At 41.1% G+C, this 22,273-nt stretch overlaps 2 protein-coding genes across 4 annotated transcripts in view; one reads left to right on the top strand and one right to left on the bottom strand.

Annotated features, from left to right (window-relative positions):
• adarb2 (adenosine deaminase RNA specific B2 (inactive)) overlaps positions 1 to 21,207 on the bottom strand; it is a 171,363-nt gene extending 150,156 nt beyond the window's left edge. Inside the window, exon 1 of the mRNA XM_046048636.1 lies at positions 21,027 to 21,207. Coding sequence (XP_045904592.1) covers positions 21,027 to 21,129 — 103 coding nt within the window. The 5' untranslated portion in view covers positions 21,130 to 21,207. The remainder of the gene's footprint in view (positions 1 to 21,026) is intronic.
• The window catches only part of LOC123979218 (WD repeat-containing protein 37-like), a 1,096,407-nt gene that overhangs the window by 171,542 nt on the left and 902,592 nt on the right, over positions 1 to 22,273 (top strand). The gene's annotated exons all lie outside the window — the stretch shown is intronic.

Genomic DNA, 22,273 nt, shown 5'->3' with positions numbered 1-22,273 from the left:
GCAAGCTACATACAGGCTGCCTTAAAAAGCAAACACACAAACAAAAACTATCCGTTGGCCTTTCAGCGCTCAATCAACGCAATGTAGCCCGACTCTTTTTCCTCCCCTTCAGTTCCTCTTCATCCATCAAACTGTCGCTCTCAAAACTGGGAGAGCTCGTCACCCTGGTGCTTAACCCCTCTTTCCTTCCTCTGCTCAGTCATCCACCCTCCAGCCCTCTTTCCCTCACACCTGCCCTAGATCGTTTGCATGCGTTTGCCACATTTACCCTCAGGTTGCTCAAGTGCGATACCTGCCGCTGACCTCGGAGTTGGGGGACACCAGCCCTGGCAGCTGTCCCGGCTGTCAGACACTCGTAGACACACACACAAACTGCTATTTGCTCATTTCCTCTCCTCTGTCTTGCTGTCTTCTACGGTTCCCGGGGAATCACCCTCATTTTCTATCTATCATCCAAACCCCAGCACCCCGCGCCATCGCAATGTACTCCACTTTCCTCCTGCTTCCCAGTAGACCCTCTCTGGACTCTTTTTGTGCAGGAGCCTTCGACACAGAGGCAGCACACCCAGGTACCCAGCAGTGGTGCAGGGTACATGCTCACAGACATGGATGGCTAACCACTTGAAAGGTAGGAGGGATTATCAAGACAATGGCTTGGCTTTATGGGACATTTGTGGGCTTTCTGGCTAGTGTGGTAGAGAGTACAGAAATCCAGGCTCCCTTCTGTGTTGGCAAGCGTCCTTGAACAAGACACTGAATTGCTACCAGGTCTGGAGCTGTTGTTCTGTAGCAGCCGCTAACCTCCGACATCCCTCTGGAGGAGGAAGAATAGGAGAGTTTCCTTATACGATTGCAGTGTTATTATAACTTAAAGCAGTGTTGTTTAGCAGGTGCAGCTTTGACAAAGCCTCAAGTTCGTTCTCCCTCCATGGACCTTCCTTTAAAAGTCCGTACAGACGCTATACTGAGCACCTTATTTAAATGATAGCACAATTATTACAATGCCTTAAAATAACATGTAGAGGAAGGTCAAAAATTACAATGCTAATTAGGGGCCCAACGATCTAACCTATCCACCCTTAAGAGTGATTCTAAAACCCAGACCCAGGGAAGACATGACCCAATACCAGTGATCATTTATTCCCCCTAATTTAACAAGACTAAGAGTCCACAGCCGAGTTAGAGTTAGTTGCTCGGTGACAGGTGGTAACTAGGCACAATGTTGTTTTAAACTAAATGCTAACATTGGCGAGCACATATGCTCACAAGCACGCTAACGTGATGATATTAAACTGGTCTAATGTTAACTATTTTTCCCAAGTGTCTCTGTGCTAATAAGCACTAAATATAAAGACAGCTAAGTTTTGCACTTTTTGTGGACAAATAAAAATTTGATGATGTCGCTAGATGAGACTTCAGTTGATCACCAAAGTTTTTACAGTCCAGTTCTTCCTGAGGGGGTGATGAATGTATGTGCACCTTTATGGTGGACTGACCACTGGCTGAAGGACTAGGATAATTCTTCTATGTGTAAGATGAAGCTGTAAATACACATAACTTATTAACTATTAGTGAAGGTGTACATAAGCCAACGTCCTTGTTGGGCTTGGGCAAATATGAATTTTGTTGCAAAACAGCAAGAGACTAAAGTGTAAATCCTTTATATGCCCTGAAAACCTATTTTCTCAATCAACTTTTTACTACGAGCAATGCGGTCCTATGTGAATACAGTATTTTCTGCCTAACAAAAAAGAACAGTTTTGGTTATTTCACATAAGAGATTTCTGCACTGGTTTAAAGTGGGTGGTGTTCACTTGGAAAAAGGTGATGTCACATATTGCATTAATCAGAGTTAAGTGTCATTTGAATCAAAATCTGATGACAGTCGTTTGCTTAAGTTGCCGGGCCACTGTCAGTCAAATTTGATTTAGCATTTAGCACTTCAGCTGAGATTTTGAGTGTTAGTAAAGCTCTTATATAACTAAAGGTCTTTTTGCCCCTTTACTTACTCACTTTGTTGCTTATTAGTAGTAAATATTTAATGTTATAGAGAAACACCTACCGTTTGAAACCAAATTTTCAGGTTAAAGTTTGCTTGACAGTTGCTAACATCAAAACAGTGCCACTTGTTAACCTTCTATGAGCATCAATTAATACACCTGTGTTTTCCTTCGCCACATAACAGTGAATATAGCTCGAGTAACCTGAACAGGGAACATAGAGGAGATAATATCAGATCATCACTATGTGAAAACTATCATGATCACTGAGATGATGGCAATAAAGACGGCATATTAGTGTGTAACGACTTCCAAGGGGAGAGAAGGTCTGTGTGTGTGTGTGGTGAGAAAGTGTGTGTGTGTGTGTGTGTGTGTGTGTGTGGGGGGGGGGGGGTGGTTAGAGCAAAACAACGCCGGCTCCCATTTTCTCAAGTTCAATTAAATGGCTTGTGACAGCGCGCATGTGAGGGCATATCTGCCGCGCGCCACTTGACTCCCGTCATTAGGGTGTGATGGTGCCAGGCTACACCAGTTTTATAAGCTTATTTTTAGCAATAATAACCAGCTGGTGAACATAGATGGCTGTGAAAACGCTGGGGGGCCCTGTGATCATGTCAAGTTGAGAGTGAGGCTCCAGGGTGTGATGAGTGACAATGAAGTTTTTGCTGTGCTGTTGTTAGTGTGATTAAGGCATCCAGTGGAAGAAAAGTAATGTCTGTATTCTAATGTTATATAATTGATAATATATACCAGATCACTGGGATATAATTTGGAAGAGTGTTTGTATGCACATACATATTTGTGTAAGTAATTATGAGACAGCTCTTACAGCTCTGCCTTCTAACTGCAACACCTCGTCTTTCACAAAGCAATCTGTTGATTAGCTTAAGAATGAGGTAAGAAAAGTAAAACATGTCACAGTAACTGCCTACTAAGTCTCCTGCCAATTGTCAGTCTTATTAAAAAAACGCTAATTATAACGTGCGTTCGTCTCAAACAGCCACTCAGGTATAACGCCCTGGCTGTCAGGTGTAAACAAGGCTCACAGTTGCACAGGAAGGAAAATCAATCGACATCTGTTAATTTATCTGAGGCAGGAGACCAAATTGAAAAATGGATTGCTCGACGTGTGCTCGGCGCAAATCTGCATTGTGATCAAGGAGCGATACGTCTCAGCACCTGCTTAGAGCACGATAATGGGCATCGCTGGAGTTTGGCCAAGTGAGCAGCCAATAAGGATGAGATTACCATCTTGGCAAGAAAGCCGACGGACAACAAGCAGGTGTGTGGAGGACTTCAACCTGGAAGCTGGAGCTGTTTTGATGAGGAGCGGACAACAGAAAAGTCAGATTATTTCAGTTCATTTACTGGGACTACTTTCACGCACAAAAACTGAAAATCCAGCTGCGATGATTTCTTAATTAGTGCATGTATCCTGACAAATGCATGACACCATACTATGTGCCCCAGAATGTTTGATGTTTGTCATATACTGTTGTATCAATTTTGTTGCTTAAAACTGTTTATAGATCTTCTATAAAAATTAAAACTATTCATCAAAGCATACTCACTTACAAATATGTTTAATTTTAATGTAACGTATTTGTTAACCATTAATAATCCCGAAAAAGGGACCTAAAGTAAAGTGTATTTTCAAAATCAATTTATGAATAGCACATTGTAAGATATTTATGTATAGTCATGAACTATACAAATGTACACATCACTCGCAGACAGGTTTAAAACCGTTTTAAAAAATACCATACATAAGTGATTTCATATAGCTCTAATATGTTATACTGTTATGTTTACACACCCGTTATGAATGCTACATAGGGACATTTTAATACCAAACCCAATTTTTTGCAATTCTTGCTGTTTTATGGTCTTACCATGATAATGCAATAATTAACAATTTTTTGTTACTTCATTTATCAATGCCTATTTAACTTTTCATGTTGAAACTGCTGGTCTGGGCTCATTTAATACTCCACACTCTGTGATACTCATATGATAATCCTATTTTTCTTCACTATATCCATTTATACAAGCTGCAGCTGCAGCACTCCAATTTCCCCCAGGGATCATTAAAGTTTCATGTTATTTTATCTTATCTGAACAGGTGATGTAAGTGGCTGAGTAAAGTGTCTCCTGTTAAAAAGGTAAATTCTTGCTAGGAGCAAACCAGTCTTCATTATAGGAGTCTAATGAGTGAAAATGAAAGACAATGAATCTATTCACGATTCAGGGTTGGCTGGCTCTTTACTGTACCCAGACTAATGATAATGCGTTCTCTAGTTTGAACAAAAAGCCAATCCATACACCCTCCAATTCATTACATAACACTGCTCCAACTCACAGCCAGGAGGTCTGTGGGAGATGGTAAAAGCTAATCTGTTTATGTGTACATGTTTTGATCATTATTGTTGGGAGTTCATATTTTCATTACTGCGTTCAGCTTGTAATTGTAAAGCCCTTTGTAACAACGGTGTTTGAATGAAAATCGCACTATTGTTCTCCTTGTTACACATTAAAGCTCTGCACTCTGATGTTTTCATAGAAGAATAAAAACAAATTTGCTACTGATAGTTAAAAAGTGGTGCAGAAACCATGATTATCAATGCAGCTCTCTGTGAATGATGACAGTGTGATAATATTTAACTTGTACTGAAAAAGATGATTGTCGTGTATCCCTCAGCTGATTTACAGTACATCTGCTTGTTTCTGCTTCCTCCTCTTCTGTAATGTAAGTGTGCAACCGCAACAACAACAACAATAATGTACAACAGAGCTGAACAGCCTTTTGATGAAGAAGGTTGCAGGCTACTGTCCTTATGCTCTAGGTGTGCCCTAGACGTGAAGGATTTTTGCCTTAAATTCCAATATTATAGTAATCTCATATGTTTGAAATGACACATACTACTAATTTCTTTGTTGATACAGGATTGTTCATATGACACCTTGACACCTGCATATATTATTGATAATGCACAACAAAGAACAAGGGCGCTTAATCACTAAATTGATTTGATTAATTGTTGCTAATGGCACATCCAGCAGATTTAGAAAATAGAGTTAGATGAAAAGATTGACCCTACTCTCATATCTGTGCAGCAAATATACAGTTAAAGCCAGCCAGTAGGCTAAGCCTAGCAAGAAGGCGTGAAACTGGCGGAAACTGTCCAATGTCCAGTTACAAAATCCACCCACCAGCACCCATAAAGCTCACTAATTACCATGTTACTGTATATCTCGCCTGTTTAATCTGTTTATGGGGGAGTAAGTGCCAGGTTATATTCTGAGGAGCAGTAACTTCCTGAAATCTTGTCTAGCTGTTTCCTCCTAATTTTACTATTTATGCTAAGCTAAGCTAACTGGCTGCTGGTGGTAGCCGTATAGTTGGACAGATAAGAGAGTGGTATTGATTAAAGTGACCAGATATGTGCAGTGAAAACTGGGGACATTTTTGGTTTAGTGGTATGTATGTAAAAAATGTATTATGTGTTATTATATATGAAATTTCAAAAAGGGGGACAATTTCGGTTTTCTAATCTGTCAAATATAATTCTTCTGAATGAAATCAAGTCATTTTGAGGCACAAATAACCTTTCAGTCAATAAGTACAGGCTGCAATCACTTTCTGGCAAGTAGAATACTTGGGTTGTATTGGCCATTTAAAGGTATTTCAACAGGTAAAAAGGACTGGACTGGTTGGTACACAGCAAGTTAAATAATGTAGAGTCATAACGATAACTGCAAAAGAGATCTTGTTTATTTTACATATAACTCAGCAGTAAATCATGTTAATTATAGGCTACATTCCGTTTTCCAAATATAAACAAGGATATTAGACATAGGCCTAACAAACACATAGTCCGTCGGCAACAACAGGCTTCAATTATTGCCAATAATCAAATGTAAATGTCATGCCTGGTTACTCTATAAACTGCAAACAATTATCTGGCCACAATTGTGATTATTCACCAAGACCTACCTTTGCTATTACCATGGACATAAAGTCATGTTTATTTGCACGTTATGTCTGTTTGATCCAGATAAAAACAGCTGTAGTCGTAAAGAGACTGGACGATGCTCTGCTGTCCAGTCTTTCTGGCCATGTAAAATTTCAGGTCTGTAAACAACTTATACAGTCTATGATTAACACACAGTTCAAAACGGGGACAGCTCCAGACGGAGACAGGCCACTCAAACCAGGGACTGTCCACGGAAGTATTAGTACTAGTATTGATCAGTGTAAAAACTCAAAATTCTCAAAAAAAGACTCAAAATTTTATTAATTAGCAAGTTATATCTAGTTTAATTCTGACAGAAATATAAAATGCACGTTTTACAGGGCGCTGTTACTATTTTTTGGTGGGCCAGTGACTTCATAAACAATTTGGTAAAATTTAGCGAGGCTGGTTTGTGGCGTTATTCACTTGGACTGGGTTGAACCAGCTACGTGTAAGATCTCTCCTAAGTTAGGGTGTCAAGTCGACACTAGAGGCTTAGTAATTAATAGTTAGCTTGTAACTAAATCAGCTGCTAAAATTGGTGGCACCACGATTGCTTGGGTCAGAACCTAACTAGTTTTGACGTAAAGTTATAACTAGCACAAGTGGCCAAGCAATGATCAAATATAGTTCCATCGGCATGCTTACCATGAACATTAGCTTTCTGGCAGCCACTAACCACTTGGCATCGTAGTACATCGTAATAAGCTAGATTGATATTGAAGTATCATTAGGACTCTCCTGGATTACTGTGCTGCAAAATGATAAACAATTATGCCGTGTGGCAAAAAAAAATTATGTTTTACCTTTACATAGTATAATTCTGTGACATTTTATGATTTACTCCTACCCAGGGGCATGTGCAACTATTTATGTCATAATTTTATCTCTGTGTGGCAACCGCTTTTATGTAAATAATGCATAAATCACAACTTAATAATAATTTACGTTACAGGGCTATGTTTGAATTTACATACAGTTGGTGCAACAGGCTGCTGCTCCTCTTGTGTGTGATTAGCGTGTGAACTTGGTATAACATGGCAATATGAAAAATAAAGTAAAATAATAAATACATGCAGGAATTGGAGTCCCCAGGTAAATGACTGTGGCTATGAGTGGGAGCATGAGTGTGTGTGTGTGTGTGTGTGTGTGTGTGTGTGCGCACAGCAGAGGGCTCAAACAGACAGGCATACTTGCCTTAAGACAAATAGTCCTTTGACCTTTGAATGAACCAGCAGCCCCTGGTGGGTGATAACTCATGACCTGGTGGACTGGTAGGGCATCCATCTCTCACCCTGGTAAGGATGAATGTGATGATGAACGCACCCGCTTGCTGCTATTTAGATAGCCCTGAAGTCACAGCTATGACAAACTACCCACACAGAGAGAGCCAAGGCTGAGCCTTGTTTATACTATCTGCCCATTCAAGACCAGGCTGAGACTGTACAAACTCTTAAGTGTGCCACGGGGAACTAGTATAAATTCAGGGTCAGCTAAAGCAGATATCTCTCTCAGTGAGGATGTTTTCTTACAGAGTTTTACAGAACATACTACATACAGTAAAGTACATTTTTCCTACAGTAGCTGACACATTAATGTAGAATGTGGCTATCATGATAAAGTTATGATCGGAAACAAAATTTCAATAAATATAATGGTTACGTTAGAGAGCAACATGGTTCTCTGTTCCTGTGTCCAATGGCTGCCTGTGTTATTTGAAGACTTCTTTGTCTGCCATCTTGGTGTTTCAAGCCTCAGCTGTGGCTGACAGTTAGGAGAATCTCTCCTGGAACAGGTGCCAGGAAGATAATAGCACCTGAAGCCCAGATAGGTCACCAGACTGACCAGCGGGCACTTTTCTATTGTTGTGTCTTTGTTTGAGAGCATAGACATTGTGTTTGTGTATGTGAGTGTGTGTGTGTGTGTCTGTGTGTGTCTGTACATGCATGTGCCGGCACCCTTCCATGCGCCCATTTTTCTCTCCATGCTCGATTTCACTTCCACACAAGTCTGCGCACGTACACGAGCGGGTGAGCACTTCTCTCCTTATCCAACTGATGGTCCATTCAAATTAAAATGAACCTCCATCACACTAATAGGGGGAGAGGAGAACAAAGCTCGGGCTCTCTGCAGTCAGCAGGAATAGCAGGGGGATTATCATTGCTATCGTCAGGGCTATTATCATTAAACCCAGTTGCCACTCTCCCCTTCCGCTGCAAGCCGACGGGCCACACTGACTTTACTGCAGCACAAGTTTGAATTCAGCTCAGAGCCCGACTGTTGTTTTAGTGAGAGAACCCTGGTGTGCTGCGAACAATACAACCAATATTTAGTTTGATTTCACTTATTGTTTCAGGACATTTAGGAAATTATCTGTATTTTGGAAAGCGCTAACCCTATCTTAAATGTAATGATTCGTCAGACTACTGGCTACTCACACATGCAGCAGTTCAAAAACAAAACCCTGTAGTTATCATTTTGTTACAATCCATTTCAGCATCTTCATCATCTGTAATGGCAGGTATGGAAAGATAACACCTGTACTGTACAGTATACAACGGGTGTAACACAAGCTACTATTCATATATGTATCTGTTTATGTCACACAAATTTTTGTATTAAAATCTGTTTTTGAATTTAAAGCAGAAATGGGCTGTACGTTGACAGGCATCGCCTAGATTGCACCTTTTTGCGTGTTAAATTGTTCTCTACTGCTGTTTATACTCCTTATGCAAATATAAATAAGTTTAGCTGCCAACAAAATATACAAAGCAACATTTTAGCCATGTACCTAATACATATAAATACTAAAACACAATGGTTTCTTTAAACCACACCACTAAAAAAACAAACAAAAAAACAAGTTGTGAATACAACATGGACATATTATCACCTTATAAGTAGACATGATGAACTTGTTGGCAAACACTTGCTTATTTACACATCCAGCATTTACAGAGCAACACTCATTCATCAACATTCATTTATGTCTCCCCGGTGAGTCCAATATTCACTCTCTTTTAGCTCTGTTTTTGGTCTCTACCAACTCCTGAGGGAAATATCTGACTCTTTAGTTGCTAAATGCTCTGTTGTGTTGACTGTGTCTGTCTGCCGTGTGATGCTGAGCAGGTAGTACAGTTGTACAGTGGGGCCAACAGCTAAACAATAAGCTGAAACTCGCTATAAAGCTCTGTAAAGCTGAGGGGAGCTGCAGATTCGGCCAATAATTCTCTGTAGGTTCATCACTACGAGCGACCCCTTTCACATTGTCACATTGTTTTCAGATTGTCATTTGATTTTGTTAATATACAAATAGATTATAGACACTTTAATGGTCTGGATTGAAATAGAGGTAATACATGAGGTAACAATGGCAGAAAACAAGTCAGGGTTGCACTGGCCCATTTTATATGGTTTAGTTTTTTCCATTAAACTGACAGTTGTGTATGTGATGGAAGGAGGTCCAGATGACAATAAAGATGGTTTGGAGTATCTCCAAAAATTAAAAAAGCTGTTAAATATCTGAAAGACTCACCTGGCCGTGTTGCTTCAGGCTCTACTGTTACGTGATCAAAGATGCCAGGCTTCAATAGTTGAACATGGGTAAAAGTAACACCTGTATAACATTAGTTAAACTGAATCCCGACAAATGTGCCCAACTAATCTGGTGAAAACTGATGGAAAAACTCACTTAATGTTTAAATACGTAACTTTCCACACCTCCTTGCTTTTTAGCGACGGTTACTACAAAAATTTGGAAGCTCTTTGTACAGTCTGTTCCTGTCTGAATAATGTATTCATATTTGTATACATCGCTAGCAGATATAGGACATTTGAAGCTGTTTGTGTTGTTGTATTTCCCATCATTATTCAGAGACATGGAAGACAGGTGCAAGATGAACTGAGGCAAAGCTGTTTGAGTAGCTGATAAGACTGATTCTCTTCAGATGTACAGCAGAGTATTTCCACACCAAACACTGAAATTGGGATGTTTTTACTGGAGGCACAGCTCTTGTGGGGACTTACGCAATATACCTTGTATCTAAATTTGGAATGGTGGCTGTGTAGGTTCAACTGTGCCAGCATTTCAGGGACTCTTTCAACCCAGAGACATCCTCTCTCTTTGTCCTTTACGCAAGGCAACATTCATAGCCTCAGGTCCTATGCACCCTTCACCCTTAACCGACAGCTCCAGCCCCAAAGCACCACTGTGGGATTGTCAGTGAGGTAGAGGAGGGGGAGGAGGGCAATGGGGATGAAATTCTCCATCATGCCAAAGCCCATCCAAGCAGACCAATGCCAAAGCACCGTGTGTGTACAAACAATTCAACTGAATCAGACTCTATGTATACTCAGGCCTTATCTGGGCGAAGCCAAATACACCCTGAGCTATCAAAGGCAATGGATGAGTGATTGGAACTCTCAGTTTTTCGGCAAATGCAAACACATCTATTACGGTCCACCACTTCAAGCTGTACAAATCAAAATCAGAGCGGCAAGGAGGAAAAATAAACACCACGCTGTGTGACTGTTAAGCAACTTGGAAAACAGGACTTCACATATCGCACGGATCGGCCCAGAGGTATATAAAACTCCAACTCGCCCATCGCCGGTTGACTCTGTGGTGATACGCGGAACATCAGACAGAGTTAATGCAGGCAAAGATTTAAAAAAAATACCTTTTAAAGGATTTGCAAGATAAGCCTGTCGGTCTCTCCTACAAGTAGCCCCTAAAGGATGCCAGAATCGATGGATGAGAGAGGATTTACTATAGGGCGAAGAGGGGGGAAAACTGTTATTTAATGCTCGCGTGTGAGCAGAATAATCAAGCAGCATGGAAGCTCACGTGTGCACTCATCATTATCAATGCACTAATCTGCCATTAAGCAGTTCCATCAGCCACAAGGATCTAATGTGCACTGGATAAAACATTTATTTACCATTTACTACAAATCAACCACAATCAGATATATTTACATACTGGCGAAGAAAATTGCTCTTGACCCCTTGAGTTGGGTAAAAGTATCATAGTGCCAGAAAACATTAAGTACACAGGCATTGTAACAGAGTTCATGACGCAGACCTCTTTACTACAAAGAGATAATGTAGAGTTGCCCATAATGCTACCACTGATCATATGATGCTATAATCCGTTGTGGTTATATAGCATCATCATGGTGTTATTACAAATCATGTAAAAGGCACAAGTGATTTGCTAAACCTCTCCTCAGTGATTAGGCTATCATAGCTTTGCAACTGTAACAAGGCACGCCTATACGTAAAGAGGACTGTCTTTATTTTCAGCCTTTCAAAAACCAAAAACACAAGAGCAAAATGATTTCAAGCTTTAGCATGCCTGGCTAATGAGCGTACTACCTGCAGAAGTAACCTAACGAAGCAAGCGTCACGTCCAAGGCTTGTACACCCACTGTGTAACGTTAGTATTTCTCCATGAGACAGTCCTGGATGTCACTTTATTAGAGTGTAGGCGTTGTGTTTATTGGTTTTAGGGATGTTTAAACTTCAGCACCCCATAGCCAAAGTCATTATTCGCTTTACAAAATTATATATTATAGATATCCTAAAAGCCTTTTCTATTATAAAAGTCAAAAATACTGTTTCAACTATAAAGCTTAAATATAACCTCAGTTTTGCGTAGGACTAACTACCTCTTCACTGCGATACAAGAACATTTCTGCCTCTTTATTTCCATATCTTCTACATGGTTCATCAACTAATGAGGATGCTAACTGTTTCTTGTAGTTCAGTCTTTTAGCATGGTATCATCTATACTGCCGTTAAGTGCATATTTAACACCCTTGTAGCCTACAGTGTCCCTATGAAAAAACAAGTCAGCTGGAAACATTAAAAAGTCCACTGGAGGTGGCACTTTGAACCAACTCATGAGTTAGCTTAATTGGCTAGCTAGCTACAGTTAATAAAAAGTGCTGACAACAGTTGTCATTTTAGCTAGCGAAATGGATAATTTCTGTTGAGCTATGAGAAACCTGTTTTTGTCTCCTGCTGTCTGAAAGCATGGACCCCCCCCCCCCACACAATTAAGTAGAAAATCTGCCACTGTTATAATTATAACCTGTAGGCTAATGTTCAATTACACTGAAGAATTTGAAAATAACTCATACATGCCATGCTATCTGTCAACTAGTCCTCTAGCTGCTCCGATTCATATTAATGACCTAAAAAAGTTCTATCAAGGATGGACAGCAGTGATTATGGTGATTGAGTGTCCACTTCAGTCCAAGTTGTGTGGAGCCACGTCAAGGTTAAGACAAGTTTCTTTGAGAGAAGACATGCTGCAGAGTGTCTCCACGCGCCCGCCTGGCGATATGAACTCGTTTGGAGGTTGTGAAGGTGTAGGATTCACTCCGACCGCCGGAGAGAGCCCTCGGGAGAGGCCCTCTTGTAAAATGCTCCATCTTATTAATGGAAATAAATGCTGTTAGCGCCCCCCTCCCCCTCCAGCAATAAGACGTGTCTATTCTTGGCTAAAGTCCCTTCATTAACGTTATCTCAAATAGGCACCCAGTCCGATGGTGAGAGGAGGGACGGTGTGCGGTTAAGCTGCTTCATCCAATTTCATTATTCCATTTGAGGCGGGGTATCAGTGTTAACTTTGCTATGTCAGCACAGCAGACGAGGTAGTTGTGCTGTCATGAGGCTGAAGCATGACATCAGTGCAGAACTTTAAGTGACTGAGAATCACCAGTGCAGAGACTGCCAGCTGATCAGGTGCTGTCTAAAGGCATTCATGTCTTTGTGACTTTTAAGTTTCAAATGCGCTCTAAAAAGTAAAAACACATTTTATGGCCGACTCAGTTTGTGAAACGGCAAAAAAGCTTTTTTTGGTGCACAAATTCCAACACCTTCTTTAGCTATTTTCTGCTTATGAAATATGTCCCTTTTCACAGGAGCTGCTACCGTGCTGTGAATACGCACAAGGAAGCCGGAGGACAACAATAACAGAGTGTGTGTGCTGCTGAAATGAGAGACGGGTTGGGAGGGAGGGAGACCGAAAATGAGAGAGAGGAGAAGAGAGGAAGAGAGAGAGGAGAGGGATAAGGAAAGTGTGAAACTGCGGACCGTCAAATGATCTGGCCACTCTCCAGGCATGATGACTCAGGGAATGATGGCACAGTTAGAGCTAATTAGGATCATAAACTGGAGAAATGTTTTGCCACCATGATGTGTGGGGCGCTTCCACGCTATTGGCGGGACTTCAGATTAGATGTGAGAGCTTGTCCAGATAGCATGCTAAAATAGTAAAAAGTAAACAAACAAACAAACAAAAAACCTAATCAAATCAGCTGCCTTAAATCCACAGCAAAACTGATGGGGAGAATTCACAAAATGATTGTGCTGCTTTTGCAGCAGCTAAATCTGCACAAATAAGACAACAAGAAACCGTGTAATTCTCAAAGCACCCACAAAATATGTTTAAACTCAAATTAAATTTTACATTTGGAGCAAATCAAGGGTGACATTTTATGTATTTTATAGTTTCAGCTCAAATGTCATAATAAAATCTTTCTAAACAAAGTCCTCACACTAGTCCAGCTCTCAAAATCCAAATGCACTACAAGCAGTTAGCTTCATAAAGCAGCTGTGAGGAGTCCTGTTGCGGATATTTTTGCCCCGGGTTTCGACTGTCAGGCTACATACGGGTTGCCCTACCTTCTTGGTGGAGGTCACTGGGACTGTATGCAGCCTGAGAGGAAGACTGCAGACACTCTGCATGTTTTTCTGATAATTTTTTTATTTACATCTACAGTTGTTATTCCCCTAAAAGGATTCTGGAACTGAACACCGAAAGTAAGGTAGTAGTAAAGATGCAAATTCAATATTATCTATCATCAGGTCTCCATCTAGGAAGCTGGACATAATTTTAAGTGGGATTAACAATACAAAGATTTACATACCTTTCTATTTTAAGTAGCATTCATCTTTTCTGTTGAATAGCTCCTGAAACCATTGTACACGATGAACTGAAGGGGAAACAAAAGAATACACTACACTAAATTCTTTCCAATCTTTATTTTCTCTGACTTTTCTCAAATTCTTCCTTTTTTCTTGATATATACGCCCCTTAAAGCGATGCAACAGTCTGAGAAGGGAGAATCACTTTTTGATTAAACCCCCGACAACTCAGACATGCACCATGAGTCAAGGGATCGGAAGACTTTGCTTCAAATGATCATTAAATAATCTTCATTAAAACATCATTAATTTTTGTCGATTGACAGAAAATTAATTAGAAACTTTTTGATTAACGGATTAATCATGAAAACAATCATCAGATTGATCAATAAATCAAATAACAAACAAAGCCCTGTTTCAAAATAAGTGGTCACAAGCAAAAAGAGGTTGGGAAGTGCTGCTGGAGACTGTAAATGAACAAAGAAGGTACACCTGGATAAAGCAATCACTTAATAGTTCAACTTGTTGCCCCAAAAACATCAAAGACGTTTTCATGTTGACACTGTTGTTCACGGGACGCCTGACATGACATGCAAGTCATACAAAGTCACATATTATTGCAGCTGTGATTCAAACAGCACTGAAAGGGCTACGCTTTGATTTGACTTTGTCCCTTACATGCAAAGCCACCTCAAAATCTCTTGAGAGACGCTACTCGGCAGCTTCCCTCGTGCTTTTACGCCATCAACTCTCTCATGTTGCGTTGTCTAGTGGACTGCAGAAACACAAACACTGACAGGAAGCGATTATGCTGCTGACTTGCTGTGCCGCGTTTCTGTTTATGGGGACTGACAGTTTGCTGGGAACGGCAGCACTCCAGCTCGTGCTGTACACATACCCACACAGGGAAAACACACACCCGGACAAATCAGACGCATCATCTGATACACTCTGGAGCTTAATTCCCACCGCACCAACACATACATTAGTTACTGTGAAACTACACTGCAATAAAACACTTCTCGAATGTCTCCCCTAAAGTATTATTGTATTTCAGTTATTGTTTTGAAAGCTGTTGTGGACAGACTGATGGAGCGCAGCACACGAGTAACTATTACATTTCTGTGTTTTGTTGTCATAGCAACAAGTGCAACAAGTTATTTGTGATGTGAGTAATACCCTTATCTCTCCAACTGTGGGAGTCACCAAACAACAGACTAATTAACTTAAGTGTCACCTTCTGAATTTTTCAAATCTGCATCTGTGCTTTTGATGTTTGTGAGTCATTTTCTGCACAACCTGACTGAGGCTCTACACAGCTCGTGTGTGTGTTTGTGCGTGTGTTATTGAGACGTTTTGGCGTGGAATTTGTTTTCTGTGCCTGAACTTTAAGCACAATTTCTCACTGCCAAGCTCCAAAAAGCCATGAGGGACTATTACGAGGTAATTACTAATTATGCTAATGTGCTAAAGTTGCGCTATTTCTTTTCCATGGTCATTTTATCAGCCGTACTCAAGAGACCACAGTCAGTAGAATAACCTTTTTTCCCCCCCTCAGCTAAACGTTCAGTCAGTTAGAGGACGCTGTGTCCTAAACCGCCGACTCCTCCGCTGCTACCCTTAATCAGGAAGTGCCTGTAAATTCAGAAAGCCATGCATGCGCACACAGAGGAGCGCCGCGCCGTTTCCATTGGCACTGACCTTCATTAACCTCATAAATGCCAGCGGTGTTTCCGTCGCAGCTCTTAATGCGGTTATCAGCACAAACACAAACAAATGTGACAGAAATGTTTCAGGGCTAAAACTAGAGCTTTACATCTGTGAAATAAATCTCTTTCCCTCCCACAACACATAGGCTGTGTGACATTGGGCTGTCCCAACAAACCAGCACCAGTCACTACCCTCCTGCTGTGACTAAACCTACATTGGGAAATTGGTGGCATGGGTAATTTGCAAGACCGAGCAAGATGTGCATTTATTTAAGTCCTCTTCCTGTCTGTGTCTTGCTGCACTAGGATTTTATTTATGAATGAATACTGAATGTAAATCTAGGCCATTGCAGAGAATATACTTCCGTTACGGTGCATACGTGCAGGTTTACAGGTGATGTTGCGCTGGTTGTGCACCAAGCATAAGAAAAACTGTCATTACTAAACACTTTAGATTAAAAATAATCCTAAAAATGAATGAAATAACAGCCAGACACAGATCAGGCTCTTCCACTTCACAGCTCTCATTTTCATCTGAACTGCACCACACAATGCACCACAGTGAACAACAGCACTCCACTACAGACTCCACATAAAGTATTTGGACTGTGAACTATTTTTCACTCAGATCTCAGTGCGGGTTTCCCTGACTATTTTTTACTGTGTCTTTTATTACACACATCTAGCTTTTTATTGATGCTATCGTTAGGCTAAAAGACACCATGTGGCAATTGTCCTGCATGTACATTTGTATCCATTTTTTTCTTTGTAACTCTCTTGTTGCTTAAAAAAACTTTGCAACTGCAATTAAACTTGGACTTTTAGGAGGTTGATAAAATGATATGAACCCCCCCATAAAAAAAGGACTTTAGCGTAACTTCATCACAATTACAAACTCAAAGCTACAAAGACTCTCAAAGAGTCTCATAAGATGTATCTCGTGAGGCCAATTTTAGCAGCATAACAGGTTTTACATGACAAAGAAACCAAATTATCCGTCAAAAACAAGCAATTATTTTGCAGGGGGGGGGGGGCTGTCCTGGTAGCATGTCACCACAGTTCCATTCTGGCTGAGAACCTTTTTTTGCATTTCATTTCCATGCTTTACCCACTAGCTTATAAATGCATAACTGTTTTGAAAAGATTTTTTTTTTGACTGTGCGGAATTAAAAGACGTTTCAAGACGTTTGCAAAGCCTGACCAGCAAAGACAAACTATCCTAATAGACGGCAAGGTAGAGAGGTGACAAGAGGAAACTAACGGGATATTTTCCACAGTCTATTAGTTTTCAAATACTGCTAACACTGCTGTCACAAGCTCGATTTAGCCACTTTACATTTCATGCTCCTCTACAGGATGAAAAAATACTTAAAAATGCAGGTCATCAAACTACAAACTAACAAAGATACTATTGTTGTACTTAAATACATTACAACACATACCATTTTGGAAATACAAGGCTTTCAGTAACAATTACTGAGAGTTTAGTGTCAAGAGCAGCAACCAGTAATGACAAATTCTTGAATGCAGAAACATTCCGGGCTGGTTTAACCAACACAGGGTTTCGACTTGTTAAAAACAGAAAGATCCTTATGGAGGTTCTGTCTTTCTCAGCCTCTGCTCCCCGACCTGAGCTTTTGCCCTCACCTCGACGCAGCCTGTATCACTGTCACCAGCTTTAACAGGGAAGCGGATGATACTGTATACCGTATTCACACTTCCCTCCTCTGTGCAGCTGCATGCCAGACAGTCCGAGCAGCCCTCAGAGAGCATCGAGGGGCTCAACGCCAATCGACTTTAATGTCTCCGCCGGTGGCCCCCTTGCCTCACCAGAACGGGAGGCTCAGATGCAATGACCCTCATCCTCTATCCTGTCCCGCATTTCCACCGCCCCAACACTCACCCCGCACCTCCGCCTCAACTTTTATCACCACCCCGACAACCCACACTCGACCCCTCTGCCGCCACCTCGCTAGGAACGTGAGCGTAAACAGTAATTGCTACATAAATTATGTTACACTCTGTGTTTTTCACATTTCCCCCCTTGGCTCTCCTGATGATATGCTGATATACTGTACTGTACGCTGAGAGTGATAAGTGTGGTTGTAAAAAATAATGTTGGTCTATAAATCTCTGCTGTGCTTATTTTTGTTCATAAAAAACACTGTGGATAAAAGACAGGGAATATGTTTTACATATGCCACAGTTAAAAGAAGAAAAAGGTCGTGTTATACTGATGACTGACACGTATGATTTTACAGACAGTTGACGCGTGCTATGTTCACCCAGATGTTCCTGTTCATCATTGGCCTGTCACACTCCTCCAAAAGAATTTTATTTGTGGCACCGACATCCATGAGGGACATAGTCTTAAATCACAAGGCTGTGATTAATTAAGAGCCAACGTGTCCGTGAATCCTTCTAGGAGTGATGACACTGGCCAAACACTGTGCTTAGGGAGAACAAACAAATGCAGAGCGAGGAACACATCCACACAATGCGAAGCTGACAGGAGAACTGTAACCTGTACAACACGAGGATGATAATCATGGTGAATTTAGCGAAGTGTGATGATATCTAGGAATCCTGAGCTGAGACGAGCCTGGCTGATCTCATTCATGTGGCTATTTGTTTTTGCACGCTACAGCTATCCACAAATTAAGTCCAGTTGTAGAGAGGAAAAAAACTTAATCTGCTTAAAATCTTTTGAATACACACATAGGTTTTAGTGAGTCTATCTACAAATAATATTCAGCCTTTTCAAGAGATTAAGCCCCAAATGCCATGTAATAATCCCTCTGTGACTTCTTGCCATAAGGTCTACAATGATAATTGTGTGAAATCTCAAGATGATGATCAGTTGGCATTTTAGATGAAAGTAAATGATGAAAAAAAAAAAGATCAATCCAGCTTTGCGTAATTTGTAGTGGAAAAAAATCCTTCAGTCATAAACTGTGCACTTGCTTTGACAGTTTATGAAACATTTACAAATTCTGCATTTCTGAGAGCTCCTTGGACACCCCAACCCATCCACAAAAAAACAAACAAACAAAAAAACACATAGCAAAAAACATTCAAACAGGAAGAACAGATCTGACTGAACGTTTCAGCTGCAGGAGCACAGTGAACCCACCTCCTGCAGCTTTGGAGGAGTCCATCGGCCATCAGCACTTCCCAGAGACACAGTTCATTTGCAAGCGGCCCCCGAATTGGCCCCTAATGTCCCGTGTTATCGGAATGAATCAGCAGCCCTGATAAATTAGCCGTTTGGAAACACGCTGCGAAGGCCTGTCAGCTAATGTGCGTGCGTTTGTGTGATACTCATATGCAATGCTTAATGTTGTGGAACCAATTCTGTCGTTTCCATTATGTAAATACATTTGCCTCAGCACTATATTTTATGTATTGTCTCCGTTGTCTCAATTACTTGGGCTATTAAAAATCAAGAGGTTATGGAAATGAGGTGCAGTTGTCTGTTTGTAGTTTGATGACAAGTGCAAAGTGTTCATAGGAGCTCGTTATGCATTCAATTGCAGTTGGATACATCAACACGCTCCGAGCATTCATCCATATTCCGCAATGCAATAGGGTGGCACATCAGTATATTCAAGCATAAACAACACAAACAGTTGTGTTATCCTCTGTTATACGTATAAATACATAAAAATAAATATGCCATTACTATTTTATTTAGATCTTCTCTGCTCTCTTATGATGGGGACTGAAAAAAAAGCATATTTCTGTGAGTGTTTGTGGCCTGTGCCAGAGCAAATAAGTGTTTAATGCTTCCGTTAGGTTAACTTACTGTTAATTAGACAAAATACCTCAGGACAGAATCAAGAAAACTAAATCAGGGAGAATGTCTTTAGAGGCGGTTAGGCTTTCCTAAGTATCCAAGTTTCAAATGACATATCAAAATAACTTCTGAACGTCTGAATCTTTTTTAAAGGCCAGTTTCCCATTCTTTCACTGGGAGGAACAATAAGAAATATGGTGGTTTAAAATTACTCAGCAGTCCCAGGTTCATTTTAACAATGAGCGATAATCTGTAGAAAAGTGTGACTATTTTAAAATAAACAAAAATCACAGAATCTCAAAGTGAGAGGGGGTGGGATGGAAAAGTGCCATCAGCCAAAGTGCTTTTCTTTTTTCCAGGTAAAAGCATAGACGGCATAAATGTGACGTTATCACTGGCAGATAAACTGTACATCTCCATGCGTGTTGCAGGGCATAAACCCACACAGGGGATTTGTTTACCATGAACCCCGGTCAGCATCTGTTTCAGTATGGCTCAAGAGAAAAGGTTGCATTGTTATTATGTCACTGGAAATCAGCGTCCTTTTCATTTTGATTGCGGAAATAATTGTTCTACAGAATGTCTGCATTTTAGTACACTGACTTGACAGACACTGCTTCATTAGGAACATTTCTACTCTATGCAGTAAAAAGATTTTAAAATTAATTCAAAAAATACACAAATATAATAAAAGTGACAGGAAATTCAATATTATTCTGAAGCAGTGAAGAACTAGATTTTTCTTCTCCTTTCTCCCTCCCTTGAAGGCCCAGAACAGTCTATATCAAACTTGAGAGACTTTGAGTTAAGCACAGCAGAGCACTGGAGTGCCTCTAATAAGGCAAAAATATTTTTATATAAGACAAAAGAAAAAGAAATAAGCTCTGAGAAATTATCAGAAATAACACTATTGAGTTTCAGGATTTAGTATGGTATCCGCAGTGACATTTAAGTTCTTTCTTGAAAAACCTTGCAGTATTGTTACAGTGCAAGTGCGGCATTGGTTAGGCTTTAACATATCAGTTTAAATAGATGAAGTCCCTGAAGGAAACTGACTTAGTAATCGTACTTAAATTGTGGGAGAAACCTGTATTTTTTTCAGTGAGGAAGTTCGGAACTGTGTTCGGTGACAGCATCGCGTCCTTTTTGGATGTATCAAAAATATGGAGTTCAATAGGAAACACAAGCCGCTTTACTTGATAAGCCCACATTCAAACTTGCATTAGCAAATGTCTCGCGTGTCCGTGTCCACTTAGATGTTTGAGACAATGGAGCTTTCTTAAGGACAATAAACGCAGCAGCAACTAAACTTTCCGAGGACAAGACGATGCGTCATTTAAAGCCGACGGCGAATCTTAAGAGAAATAATTTCTTTACGTTCAGTGTTTCAGAATTTCAAGCAGCGCGAACTAAAGCCGCCGCAGAGCGGACTGCAGCTCCATACGCTGGAGCAGCGCAGGGTGGCCGGGCTGCCGTGCGCTCCGATGCCCCGCCAAGGTGCGCACGACCTCTGCTCACACATGGAGAGATAAGACGCGAAAACGAAAGAAGTGTTGTAACACTAAAGTTTTACCTTTTCTCTTCGATCGCCTCCTTCTTCTCCTTTTCAGCTTGCATTTGACCTGGCCGCTCTGAGCCCCCGACGCGCGGCTGCTGTTTCCAAGTACGGATGCCATCAGCGCAGCCTTTGGAGCGAAGCGCAGGAATAACTTGGACTCGGCGGCTCGACTCTCCTTTGTACTTGTCTCGCTTCAGCCTCCGTTGCTCTCCGTTAACGCAGCTTCCTCGGGTTTGACGTAGAGTCGGACTGTATTTTCGGCTCTCCCTCTTTTTTTTTATCCCCCCAAACCGGGGGAGGGGGTGAGCGCGTCTTGCTGTTCCTGTATCACCTCTGAAACTCCAGCTCGCCTCAGATCACGGAGAGACCGTTTGCAGCGCAGCGTGGCAGCTCCCAGCAGCGCTGATACCGGCGCCCTGCCTGTTCCGCTCCTCTCCGACAGTTTTCCGCGCCTATGCAGAAATTTTGGCATCAGCCACTTTGAATTCAATCATGCAGGACGCCTATCTATTATTTTTTGCTGCCGAGCTTTCTAATTAGGGTCCAATCGTGGCTGTCTGGGAGGTGTGACATCACCAGCGACACCCACAAACTCACACCCCTTATTCACCCGCTGCTTTTTTTAAATCATTCGTACATTTTGAATTGTACCTTACACTTTTTCACACTGCACCCCTGGGTGCTGGGGGTGGTCAGCCTGACACAGATGCTTGCTCAAGGGCACTTCAGCAGGTTAGATGTTTAGCAGCACGAAGGATTTATGGGTACTACAGTTATCCCTGCCGGCGGAATGTTTCCATACTTACTACATGCCACCCTGCTGCAAACTCACCACCAACATGAAGATGAAGTAGCAGAGCAATGTGACACAAAGGAGGAAAACCACAAATTCTTCACTCCACACAGAGTCCTCTGTTGAATGAATCCTTCTCCTCTCTCTCCTTGTTTGTCTGCTGAGATTTGGGATTTATAATTTTCTTGCAGGATTATAGATCTGAAATAAATTCCCTCTCATCCTCACTCTGTTCTAAAGTCACTGACGAGTCCACATAGGGAGATTACTCTGTTCAATTAGCACATACTCAGTAACAACCCACACCAAATACATCACTGACATACTGTTTGAGTCAAATTTCGTTCAGTTTTGCAGCTTTATAATTACACCAGCCTCCTACTGACAAAATATGTGACTATGTGGTCTCTTGTTTTGAAAATCCTTTTTGGAGGTTGCAGGTAACCTTCAGCTCAGAAGGCAAAAACTC

Source organism: Micropterus dolomieu, linkage group LG01, assembly GCF_021292245.1.
Source record: "Micropterus dolomieu isolate WLL.071019.BEF.003 ecotype Adirondacks linkage group LG01, ASM2129224v1, whole genome shotgun sequence".
Taxonomy (NCBI): Eukaryota; Metazoa; Chordata; class Actinopteri; order Centrarchiformes; family Centrarchidae; genus Micropterus; species Micropterus dolomieu.
Note: the sequence above shows the minus strand (reverse complement) of the source record. Positions and strands in the feature narration are given on the sequence as shown.